Source organism: Pseudopodoces humilis, chromosome 24 (genome assembly GCF_049639895.1).
Source record: "Pseudopodoces humilis isolate 2021_Gansu_Grassland_sample_001 chromosome 24, ASM4963989v1, whole genome shotgun sequence".
In the NCBI taxonomy this organism is placed as follows: Eukaryota; Metazoa; Chordata; class Aves; order Passeriformes; family Paridae; genus Pseudopodoces; species Pseudopodoces humilis.
The window spans coordinates 3,409,861-3,422,233 of NC_142223.1; the positions used below are offsets into that span (position 1 = coordinate 3,409,861).

Below are 12,373 nucleotides of genomic sequence, written 5' to 3' on the forward strand. Positions count from 1 at the left end.
TTTTATTGTTTATGCTGTAATGAACAGCATCACTTGTAAATGTTCTCAAAAGTCTTTAAACAGCAGCTTTCACCATGAATCCTCCTTTTGTGACCACTGCAGTTTATTTACCACCACAAATCTATGTCTAGATACAAAATACTGTCAAACCTGTGATAGCCCACCCATACTTTCTCAAGGTGCCAAATAAATAATTACACACGAAGATCGATTTATTTAAACGCAAATATGCCTATTTCAAGAAAACTGACATTCACAAGACCAATTCCTATGACAGTAAAAGGTTTAGTGTTTTCTCCCCTTCCGGTAATACTGAAGGACGGGGATTCCCTGTGACTGCAAAATACTCGGTCACCACACGCGTGGGCAAGGCCTGGTCCCACCTCACCGCCCGGACCTGTTTATGAGAAAACCGTGAGGTACCGACGGGGAACAACACGGGGAACAACACGGGGAACAACACGGGGAACAACACGGGGAACAACACGGGGAACAACACGGGGAACAACACGGGGAACAACACGGGGAACAACACGGGGAACAACACGGGGAACAACACGGGGAACAACACGGGGAACAACACGGGGAACAACACGGGGAACAACACGGGGAGCCACGGCCGCCGCCTCCCTCCCGGCGCGGGCCCCGCGGCCCAGGCCCGCCCGCTCGGGAGCCGGGCCGGGAGAGCGAGCGTTCCCTGCTGCCGGCGGGGAACAGCTCCGAGCCCGGGGAAGGCGGAGGGAGACTCCCCACAGAGACGGGCAGTGAGGTGCCCTGACAGCGGCGGGGACAGGACCGCGATAGGCTGGGTACAGAACGAGTGAGCGCAGCCCCAGGAAACGGCGACGCGGGGACAGAAGAAGCGGGGGGCAGCAGGCAGTTGCTCTAAGGGAGTAGCACACCGGCCAGGGAAAGCCAAACAGAGGGCCAGGGCACGACACCGAGCGCTGGAGAACCGAGCAGCACCGCCTCAGCATCCCCTGGACGGGCGCTGCCTTCCCGCCGCTGCGAGCGGCCAGTGCGAGCTCCTCAGCTCGCCGCGGTCCTTCACCCCCGCCTGGCGAACGCCGCTCGTCACTGAGCCCGGAGGCGGCCGGTCCCGCAGGCCGGGGCGGAGTGGGCTGCCAAGGCGGAGGCGGCGCCGCCCAGAGGGCGCCCCGGGGCCGGTCCCGCTGGGGGGCACGGAGCCGCGGCGTGCACCGCCCGCGCCGAGGCCCCGGCCGAGACGCGCCCCAGCCCCCGCGCCCGGCGGAACCGGAAGCCGCCACACCGCCCCCACGGCCTCGCGCGCCCCCGCCCCTTTAGGGCCTCCCGTGACGAGGGCGCCGCGCGGGGCGGGGCGGGGCCACCCGCGGTCCCGCCCCCCTCCATAAGAGCGGCGGCCGGCGCGCGCCGCGGCACTGACCGGCGCTGGGGCGGCGCATGCGTGTGGCGCCGGCGGCCGCGCGGAGCTGCGCGACACTGTCGGGGTGAGTGACGGCCCCGGCGGCGCCTCCCGCGCCCCTCGCGGCCATGGCGGCCCCCGGGCCCGCCCGGCGCACCGGGGCTGCCCGCCTGCGGCTCGGGGCCATCCCGCCCCTGCTGCTCCGGGCTCCGCCGCTGGGGCGAGAAGCGGGGGCCGGCGGATCGGGCGGCACACGCGAGTCGGTCGGGCCGCGGCGCCGGGGTTGGCCGGGGCCGTGGCTCGGGGCCGCGGTGCGCCCCACGCCGGCGGGCGCGAGGGACGGCGGTGCGCGCCGGGAGGAGCCGGGAGCGCGGCTCGTGCCGTGGTGCTGAGGGGGGTGGGGGGGTGGCAGGGCCGGACCCGCCGCTGCTCCGCTTGCCCCGGGGCTGACGGGGGATCTCGGTGCGACACCGGCTCCGCTCGCCGCGGCGGGAGTCCCTCTAAGTGGGACGGGATCCGCCCGGCGTCAGCGGAGCCCGTAGCCACATTCTTGGAAATCAACGTGGCGTGCCACGCGTTTTCTTCCTGACCCGAAACAGTATCAGTGTTCTCTCACTCGCTTCCGAGCTGCTCCTCTCGCTCCTGTGAGTAAACAAGAGACCGCACTGCGGGCTCAGGCTCTGCGCTTCGCACTCTAATTTAGGCTGGCTTAATTTAGAATAAACATTTCTTTGTGACTTAATACCTCATTACGCACTTATCCTCGATTTTCTAAAATAGCCAGTCTGTGGTGGTTAAATCTGGAGACATCGCTGTATCCTTGGGTATTGACAGCGCAGCCTGTGACAGCCGAGTGAGCAGGCCGGGGGCTCGGACACTTCAGTGGTCTCCTGTCACTGCAGCACTGACCAAGGGCCCTGTGCAGTATTCTGAAGTAATAAGCAAATATTTATTGTGCTTGATCCAAAGATAACAGTACCTCATTACATATTAACTGGATGGGAAAGGCTCTGGGGGCAAGGTCTGTTTGGGCATTTTGGGAATACCTAAATCTTCGTTGTACCGGAATGGCAGGTGAATGATGCCTCTGCATCACAAATGCATTTGTGAATTGCACTTATAAGCCAGTTAAACTGCTCAATTCGCCTCTATTATTTACTCAATTTACTTAATGCACAAACCAATTTTTTTTTTCCTTTATAGAAGGAAAGAAACTTTCTTTCCTTTGCAATTTACCTATATGGGATAATTTTCTGATTTTTTTTTTTAATGGAAATCTACCTGTTGAGTTCTTGGTGAAGCTCTATGTCTGCCATGCTCTACAGTACAGGACTTATTTCAGAGAAAAACACTTCCAGTTCTCTGGAGTAGAAAAGAGAATTAAAACTTATCACAGAGTGTCTAACACTATGCTTATGAGTCTGAGTCAGCTAGAGAGGAATTTTTATTTCCTGAATGTAAGCTGTCTATATTCACATTAAAATTTTCAGGAGGGTGAAGTACCATACCTTAAGCATGCATCTGAAATCTGACAAGCAGAGGCAAGGCAATTGTCTTGCTATTTAATTATTAGTTTTCTACTGGCAATTTACAGGTTACTCCCATTTGTTGTGTAGGACTGTGAAATGGTAGCCCAAATTTTAACTGAACTTAAACTCCTTGATGAACTGTGGTTCTTTGAACATATTTCAAATAGCTGACTGTTACAATCTAAATACAGAGTTTGTCTGCTGTTCAGTTTATTTGTGTGTTGTACACCCATAGGATTAGTTTTATTTGTAAGCACCCATGATCTGACTGTTTAGTGATCATAGTCTTCTTTATCACAGAATGGTCCATTTCTGGTTGGCAAAATGTGTAGAAAAATATCTCAAAGTTAAGAATATAATTAATTTATACAATAACTGTAAAGAATGTAATTCCTATAAATGGAAATACCTTCTGAGGCCTGTATCTGAGCATGGTTTGGCCTGTGACTCAGGAATACTGAACTGCACTGTGGAGGTTTGGTGCATAGTAAAGAAGATCTAATTATTTATTAAGTGAATAGATTTAAACTAACCTTCTCATGAGGCTGTTTCTTTTAAGTGTTGGCTACTCAGCATTCATCTAGCTGCAAAGACAGAAGTATTTGAGGGTAAGAACTAGGTAAACAGAATTTTTAGCATTTTTTGAAAGTATTTGGAGTTCCAGAAAGTATATTAACAGCACTTAGGTTTTTAAAGTCCAATACTTGTAAGTCTGAAATACTTAAATATGAAAAGAGGTGTCTCTATCTCAGGTACTTATGTTAAATAGAAAGTCAGAGAAGAAAAAGGAAATTACATCACATTGTCAAATAAGGAACAGCTAGCTGGAGTGGATGACTTGTAGTGCAAAAATGTGCCCCTCCTCCTGTGAATTGCTTCTGAGATTTGTTAAAGATAATGTGGTGGCAAGGTGAGCAAAAATAGGTTGTGGATTTAAGGTAGACACATTTCTTCCCCTCCCAAAAGGGGTAAGTAGGTCTTATTTTTTCCTCCCCCTCTTTCCCATTTCTTACAAGAAGAATGTAAGCTCCTTGTCAAGAGTGCTGCCTTTATAAAACCTGTCAAAAGTTCATACAGGCATTCAGAAATCTGTACAGCAAGTTGCTGTATTCCATACCCATTAAATGAAACATTCTAGAGCATGCTTTGCTCTACTGTGCATACCAGAAAGATTTTCTTTGTTATGAACTTATCTTGCCTCAGATATTTGGTTGCATTGGGGCTGGGAGAACAGGGAACAGAGTAATAAGATTCTGTGTGTGATTAGTGATAGGTAATAGGCTGAGCTAAGATGTATGCAAATGCTTCTCAGTTTCTAAACAGAGGATTACTGTTGTTATAACACAAGTATTTATTAATATGTAGCTGCATAAAAACTGTGTATTTGGGATTTTTGCTGCAATTCAATGTACAACAAATATCTTTCCAAAGTTCTCACTATGTAGATATGCTGCAGTTTATGGATACATTTGATTATTTTTGGCTTACACATAACCATCCTGTTGAAGTCTGAAGGTGTATTTGGCTTTGTAAAAAATTTTTTAAAAATCAATCTCTTCTCCAATACTTACTATTATTGATATTTATTAATACAAGCAGAGCTGGATGATTACAAGTACCTTCTTTGCACTGTTACCTTGCCTTACAGGGAAGGGTGTCAGTAGCTTCCTAATGCACCACCAAATCTTCTAATTGCCTTGGCTTGTAAATGCCCTGTAGAAATTACCAGCCATTCTTTTAGTTTGTAATCCATTTCTTTCGAATAACACAAACTAGAGAAGTGCTTCAGAAGTCTTCAGAAGTGCTTCATGCCATAAACTGTGCATAAGTAGGTCACACAAGCAGGGTAACTGAAAGCCCATTCTGTGCAAACCAGCAACACACAAATGTGAGCTCAAGAACGCTTCATTACTGCGTAGTGTCCATTTTCTTTAGCAAATACACTTTGATGTTTCTTATGGCTAAGTTTAATTCCTTAAACTTTTAAGAAGGCAGAATTGGGACAGCAGTTAACAGTGAAAACTTGATGTTTATATCTTCGTGGCTAACTTTTGTAAATTTTATTTTTTTTAAAACCCATTACTAGAATATAATATGTACCACTCATCTTTAATAAAAGCATGCTGTCTAAAACCCAAACTTTGTATTCAGTTGCTGTTCTCATGTCTCCCTCTTAAGATACTGTCTTCAAACAAACTTATGTGTGTTTTAAAATACAAGCACCATTTCTCTAGACTTCACTGAAAAAGTAACTAGGTGGTTTAGTGAAAGCACTACCTCTCTTGATATCCTAGCTTAAGGCACAGAGGACAGTTTCATAACTCTCTGAAATGTCAAGGCAAATCACCTGTGAATTGGCAAAGAGGTTATTGATGAATGAAGCAAGTTTTATGGCTACATAAATTGTGCTTTATTTTTAAAAAATAAAGACTGATTGAAACAAGTGAAAATTACCTTTTCCTAGAGTATGTAAATATTTAAGTCTGTTTCAAATGTTGAGCTTAGCATTCCAGAGAGATTTCAGAGAGGTGATTGTGCAACTATCAGTCTTGAGAGCTGAGATTTAGACAGCATTCAGAAAGCTGACACAGTAATTACTAGTAGTGGTTTAGGCGTGGGATTTGGTGGAGGTTGGGCTTCTTAACAAGCCCTGCAAGGGCTGTATGTTATCACAGCTAGCACGTTACATGTGCTCAAACTACAGCAGTTGTTCCCCCTCCTCTCATTTTTTATATCATAATCAATGTCTCATGGTCCTGTCAGATCTTGTACACACACTGAGGTGGAGTACAATCATTTGCTGACTAATCAGTGTTCTGTGCTGCTGCTTTTTTAACTCGTGACTTGCATTTGATTTCAGAAATATTGAAATGGATAGCAGGCATTAGCCTTAAGCTCTCTTTATTTTCTTTCTTTGGTAGATTTGTTGCTAACAGGATAGAATCCATGAGACACAAAAAAAAAATCACTCTTCAATGGTGTGAGCTGATAATTTGGATGTTTTGTTTTGAAATTATGTTGATATGAAGTAGTTTTAGAATTGGTGCTGTATGTGTACTGTGCTGTTAAGTCATTTTGACAAATGGGTATCTCTAATATTCTGCTCCCTGAAGACAGTGGTTCTGCTTGCACTTACAGGACTATGTTATTGCTTCCTGGGGCTCTGTGGTTTTTTATTTAATTTTTCTATGAAATATCTGCAGTTCCTGTTACTGGGAAGGGTCCAACTGAACTGTATTATGCAAAAATTTCCAGGGTTAAGCTAGCTTTTTTAAGGAGGTTGTCTGAAGGGGAAGAACATGGTCTTTACTAAAATCAGGAGGGCTGAATGAAGTAGGACTGTGCTGTATTACATAGAACACTGGTTTGGCCCTTGTTCGCTTCTATTAAAGTCTCCTGTCTAGAGTTATTCTGAAATGCCTGCCTAAAATATATCGGGTATCTGGCAGTGAGTGAAACAATCCCACTTTTGTTGACACAGACAGTCATGATTGAGAAAACCATCACACTCCTAACGAGAATGGCATTGTCTCACACATCAAACATACATACAGTCAGAAGCTCCTGTTTTCTTAAGATGATCAGCACTGGACCCAATTCAAAATTGAAAGAGCGCAGCAGAGTTGTTCTTTCTCAAACAATTGTTTATAAGTTGCTAATAGTGATGCTGGATTGCAAACTAATCCTCAGACACCTGGTTTGCAGTCCTGCTTAGGAGTCTGCCCATCCCTCACTCTGCAGACAAGAATAATAGATCTTTCCTCCTAAAGGAAAAGGAAGATTGCACATCTGCATAGAATGCCTGATTTTGGGCAGATTTACCAGAAGCATAAGCTACTACCTGTGTCTGTACCACATTTTCTTGCAGTAGCACACTGTGAAGGGGTTTTCTTGACATGTCTGCTGAGCCCTGATATAGCTAGCCCTCAGCTGTTGGTTGACTTCTCTTTAGATGGGATTCTTTTGGTGGAGGGATATGGACAAATTCACATTAAGATTATATGCTCCTAGTATTGATTCTCAAGAGAGATACAAATTAAACTGTTTTGCATGGGGTTTGGTTTGGCAGGTTTTTTGTCCGTTTTTTTAAACGGATCATATTGCACTTGCTGAATGTAGGATATTTGTGTAGATGAAGCAGAGACCCAGAGAACATCTTTTTTATAATCTTGGACTTAATTTCTCCTGCCTTCAGAATGCTGACTAATTTTACATTGCCCCTTTCCCTCCCTGATGAATTCCCTAAACAAGTCATGTGAGTTAATTTCTTCTGTAGACTGTGATTACTTACTCAATATAAAGCAATTGCCAACGTATTTTTTCTGCCTTAAATAGGCCAGATAAAGCATTCTTCACACATTCAAAATAGATTTGAATGCAGCAGGGCAGTTTCAGCTGAGATGATTTCAAACCACTAGGTTTCCAATTTGTTAAAAATATCTAGAAGTCTTGAGGCTGTTTTAAAGTACCTTAAACTTTAAGTTAGTTAAAAATAGTTACTGTTTTATGTAAAACAAGTTTTAGAATTCTAATTCAGGTGGTCAGTAATTCTGTTTATTGGTGCAAAGGCTATGGAGGATAATACTTAACTGCAGACTAGGCTGTTACATGTTGGCTACACTAGAAACTAAAATCTTTAGCAGAAAGATACAACTGAAGACCGCAACTGGAAGGTTAGACTGTTCTAGAAAACTTCTTTAAAAAGTTTTTTTTGTATAAATAACTAGTAGTTTATGTTCAAGAACTGAAGTTGTGGGATATACAACTGCCATATATCAATACCTTAACTTTTCATTTTTTTTTATTGAGTGTAGTTCTTCAAGAGAACTTACCTGTTTTGTACTTTAATTTTGCAGTCAGATTCAAAACAAGAAGTTCGGTGAAGTTTTCCAGTTGGCACATTTTAGGATAGGAGGCCTTTCTACAGAGCTGTTTAATTCCTTGAACACCGAAATTTCAGATGAGACATGGAACATCAGGTTTGCATTTCTGATATTTATGCCCTCTCTCTTGAAGGGAATGAAAACTGCAGGAAACCTGCCAAGTCCTGAATATCAAGGGTTGTGAGACATCCTCAGAGAACACTGCATGATGTCAACTGCAGGAGTTGCTGCTCAGGAGATGAGAGTCCCCTTAAAAACCGGATTTCTTCACACCAGTCAAGGCATGGGCAGTCTGAAAACCTGCTGGGGTACCCACAGTGGATTTGAAAAGTGAGTGAGGCTAAAATTTATCTGTTGCATCTCCAAGTCTATGGAATGAGTGTTAGGAATACTTGTGCCAGTACAGACCTGTGGTTAATTTACAGTGAAGGCTTTTTTTCTTTTTTTTTTTTTTAGTACTTTCTTTAATGTGGACCCTATAGCAGTGACATATAATTTAAACCCATCAACCGACCAACATTTGCCATCCATTGGTAAGTACAAAGTGTGACACAGACGTGTTAGGAAGTGTCAGGGATTTGTCTCGGGAAAAGCCCTGCGGGCCTCGCTGACACCAACGCGCTCCCGGCTGGGCCGCGCTGCCCCCTGCTGGCAGCTCAGGAATGCGCCCATCCAGCTCCACAAAAACACTTGGGAATAACACGATCGAGTTAAATAAAAACACACACACACACACACCCCCCTCCCATTCGCCTTCTGCGTAGGAGGCCTCCAAGTTGCAATTATATTTTTGACGGAAAAATATTTGGTAAAAAAAGCACTTGTTCTGTTGTAGTTTTATGCTGGGATCTTTGTAGTTCTCTTCCTTATGCTGGGGGTCTCTTGGGCTACTTCATTTAACTGGAGTGCTGGTCTAAACAGTAAGATAATCTGCTACTATCTTAAGTAAAAGCATAAATCCACAACCAGATGAGATCTGTAAAACCTGCATTTCACTACCTGGAGACATTAAACAGACATTGCTTACTGTTGCATTAGAAGGAATTAAATATGCAGTGGCAGAGTCATGTGCTGGAGTGGTACTTAGAAAAGAGTCTCTAAGAATTTCTCACCTTTTTAGGGCACTCTTCCAACCAGGCTTCCATGAATGACCACATTGCTGGAAGTTGTATCCAAGTCCCATCTCAGAAATCCAGTCCACCTCCTGTAAGTCCCAAAAATGAACAGCCAATTTCAAGGTACGACGACCATCTCGTTCCTGGCTTTAGTAAACTGTCATTAACCATGGGCTGTGTTTCTGAAGAAACACCTCCTCACATGCCAATAAGAAACGGACCAATTCAATTTCTCTCTGCATCTTCTAATGATCGCAGCTGCAGGCCACTGCCCCCTCTGCCTATATCTGAAGACTTTACTGCAGATGAGGTTGACAAAGAGGTAGAATTCCTGACTTCTTCAGATACTGACTTTTTGTTAGAAGATTATGAACTTCCTCCTTTTAAATCCAGTGCTCCAAGCCGTCGGAGCTTTAGGGGCTGTGGACAAATCAACTATGCATATTTCGATACTCCAACAGGACCAAAACCAGAAGATGCCAACCCTACACAAAGCCTAAATGTGTACATATCCAGTATTTATCCTCCTCCACAGCAGCTGCATCGACGCCTGCGAAGGTCCCATTCCGGGCCAGCTGGATCTCTCAATAAACCCATAGTAAGACTAACTGGACACTTAAACAGGTCGTCTCCAACTTCTGATGAAGATAAACCAGAGATTCCACCAAGGGTTCCCATACCCCCAAGGGCTCTCAAGCCAGACTACAGAAGGTGGTCAGCAGAAGTCGCTTCCAGTGCTTACAGTGATGAAGACAGGCCTCCCAAAGTGCCCCCCCGGGAACCTTTGTCACGCAGCAATTCCCGCACCCCCAGTCCCAAAAGCCTTCCATCATACCTCAATGGGGTTATGCCCCCCACCCAGAGCTTTGCACCTGATCCCAAGTATGTCAGCAGCAAAGCTCTACAAAGACAAAATAGTGAAGGATCTTCCAACAGGGTCCCTTGCATTCTTCCAATTATTGAAAATGGTAAGAAGGCCAGTTCAACGCACTACTATCTGCTACCAGAGAGACCTCCATATTTGGACAAGTATGAGAAATTCTTCAGAGAAGCAGAGGAGAGGAGCTCTAACACTGAGGTTCAGTCCTGGTCTGGTGACTGCACAGCCACCTCAGCACCAATAAAACTGGACTCAAAACCCAGAATGGACATAGGTGGTCCCCTGAAACGAAAACACCTGTCCTATGTGGTTTCCCCATAGTGTCTGGGAGCAGTCTCAGCTCAGTTGTTTGGGATGGAGCTGAACTTTATCATGTTACAAAGTTCTTACGGTTCACAGATAATGAAGTAGGAGCAGTTTGTCCTCTGAGAACTGAAAAGTGGATGGTAAAGTCCTCTTATGCTGCATATATTCGATATGTTTCTTACGACTTTTTTCGTCTTGGTATGTAAGCTGAAACCCTACAAAGATTCTGCAGAAACATGGAGTGATAGTAGTCACAGTTGGCCAGTTGTATGCTACCTAGATGAACATGTTTGGTAGTCAAGATTATGAAAAAAAAAAATTAAAAAATCAATCTTTGCTTAGGAGTCACTTATAAAGCAGACAACAGACCAAGTAATGCAGTACAGGTTTTGTACCAGTTATTTTTCAAAATTTCTTTTACACAGTAATTCTACTGAGAACAGACTGTCCTCTTTTACTAGGATATGTCTGGTAAGAAAGTAAATGCGAGATCTGATACCCACTTCAAGACTTGGCAAGCATCTTGAAAGTGCATTTTGAAAGATTAATCTATCTTACAAATTAATTTGATGCTAATAGACTTTTAAAGTGAGTTAGGTTTTGTGAATTCAGTTGCTAGACACACTTGGCTCAATTTTGCAGTTTTTCCTAGAAGAGACTTGGACCAGCTATTGCTAAGCCTCTGCTGCTGCTCTTTTCCTGCTGGATCCTAGGAATGTGTGAATGTGTCCTGAGCAGCCACAGGGTTGCTATTAGGTAGGCAGTAACAACTATGTGCTCACATAGAGTCTGAAATTATGACTGTATTAAATACAGAAACACAGCACAAGCTGGTCTTGTGTTCTGGTTTCTGTTCAGTATTTTAGGGGAGGAGGAGGAGGGTATGAGGAAAAAAACATGATTCCATTCATGGACAGTGTCAGTCCCATCTCTTGCTGCTTCAGATGCTGCTTCTTGCTGTTTAATTTTTCCTCTCTGTGCCTCAGCCATTCACTGAAGTTCACTGAGGTGCCACCTTAGCAGATTCTTGTGCTCAGTTTGGTTACACTTATCCTCTTACAGATAAGCACAAGAGAAAGGGTGCTCATTAACAGGGGTACAGAAGATGAATGTGTTCCTCCTAACAGAAGTAAACAAGGTGTTTACAGTTTAAACTGCTGAATGAGATGTTTGAGCTATTTTAAAGCTTACTTTTTATTTGTTTTAGTACAAACTAAATGAAGGTGAAATACATGCTATAGAAATGCACTGATATTTCTGCATTGTGTACAGTATTGAATAAAAAATAATTCACTTTGTATTTTGAATATTGTCATGTCTTGAGTTTAATAAAGTTATAAAATACTTATTTATGATACATTTTGGTTTTTGCTTTATTGAATAGTGCATGCAATTGCATTTTACTTCTGCATTTACTGGAAAGTTCAAAGTTAGTAATGTTAAATGTGCAACATATGTTGAATTCAGCTTGCATTTAATTAGAGTTAAGATTTCTGCAGAAGTGTTCAATAACTCACATTGCACACCATCAGTTTTAATTCCACCCTACTACCTGGCAGCATGGTATCTATAGTTTTGTGCTGACAATAAAACATCCTGTAAGATTAAGTAATTTGGCCTAACATTATTAATGATTTTGTTTTTTCTAGGGTCACCTATAGCATGTTAGCCACCATCATACAGAAAGAAGAGGGGACTAGTGTCCCTGTCTTCAATTTCTCACCTGGTAAAAAAAGCATGGTTAAGAGGGGAAAGAAATTGTGAATACTTCTCACAAAGCAAGTGTATTTCACCATAGTATGCAAGCCATGGATGAGGTTACTGAATATAGAAAGCTTCACACAACTTTGATCCTCTGGCTGTGTATGCAGGCAAATATCTGCCTTGATCTGACAGTGTGGATGTTTCTGTCAGTGGGCTTATTTCAGAATAAAGCTGGGTACCATCCTTGGAATTATACGGGATATGAAAAACGGCAGATGCGGTTTTTAGTAATGCCCAATCCCTTGGCTTTATACCTTGGAGGATTGCTAAGATTCATTCAGGAAGGTGCTTAAACACCTACTGCTGTGCCATAGCACTGAGCCCATGCAGATTGGCTTCAAAACATAAACAAGTTACCTAAGTCTGTGCAAGGCTGTCAACTCATGTTCAGCCTACCGAGAGCTCTGCTTTCCCTCCACCCCCTGGATTTTTCTAAGATGAAAAGGTCTATGAATCCATGCCTAAAACTGCTCATATTTAAGGGGAAGGCTGCAACTCTAGGACCCCAAAAT

At 44.0% G+C, this 12,373-nt stretch overlaps 1 protein-coding gene across 2 annotated transcripts; it reads left to right on the forward strand.

The window, feature by feature from the left end:
• The first annotated feature begins 1,404 nt into the window (after nt 1-1,404).
• Nucleotides 1,405-11,454, forward strand: ERRFI1 (ERBB receptor feedback inhibitor 1). 2 transcript variants are annotated; one of them, XM_005528319.3, is made up of 4 exons: nt 1,405-1,469; nt 7,930-8,126; nt 8,253-8,329; nt 8,917-11,454. In XM_005528319.3, exons 2-4 carry the CDS (start codon nt 8,002-8,004, stop codon nt 10,110-10,112), a joined length of 1,398 nt encoding a protein of 465 aa, XP_005528376.3. In that variant the 5' UTR covers nt 1,405-1,469; nt 7,930-8,001; the 3' UTR covers nt 10,113-11,454. The 2 variants fall into 2 exon arrangements, with proteins under 2 accessions (XP_005528376.3, XP_014112761.2); XM_014257286.2 differs by lacking the exon at nt 1,405-1,469 and adding an exon at nt 1,916-2,028.
• The last annotated feature ends 919 nt before the right edge of the window (nt 11,455-12,373 follow it).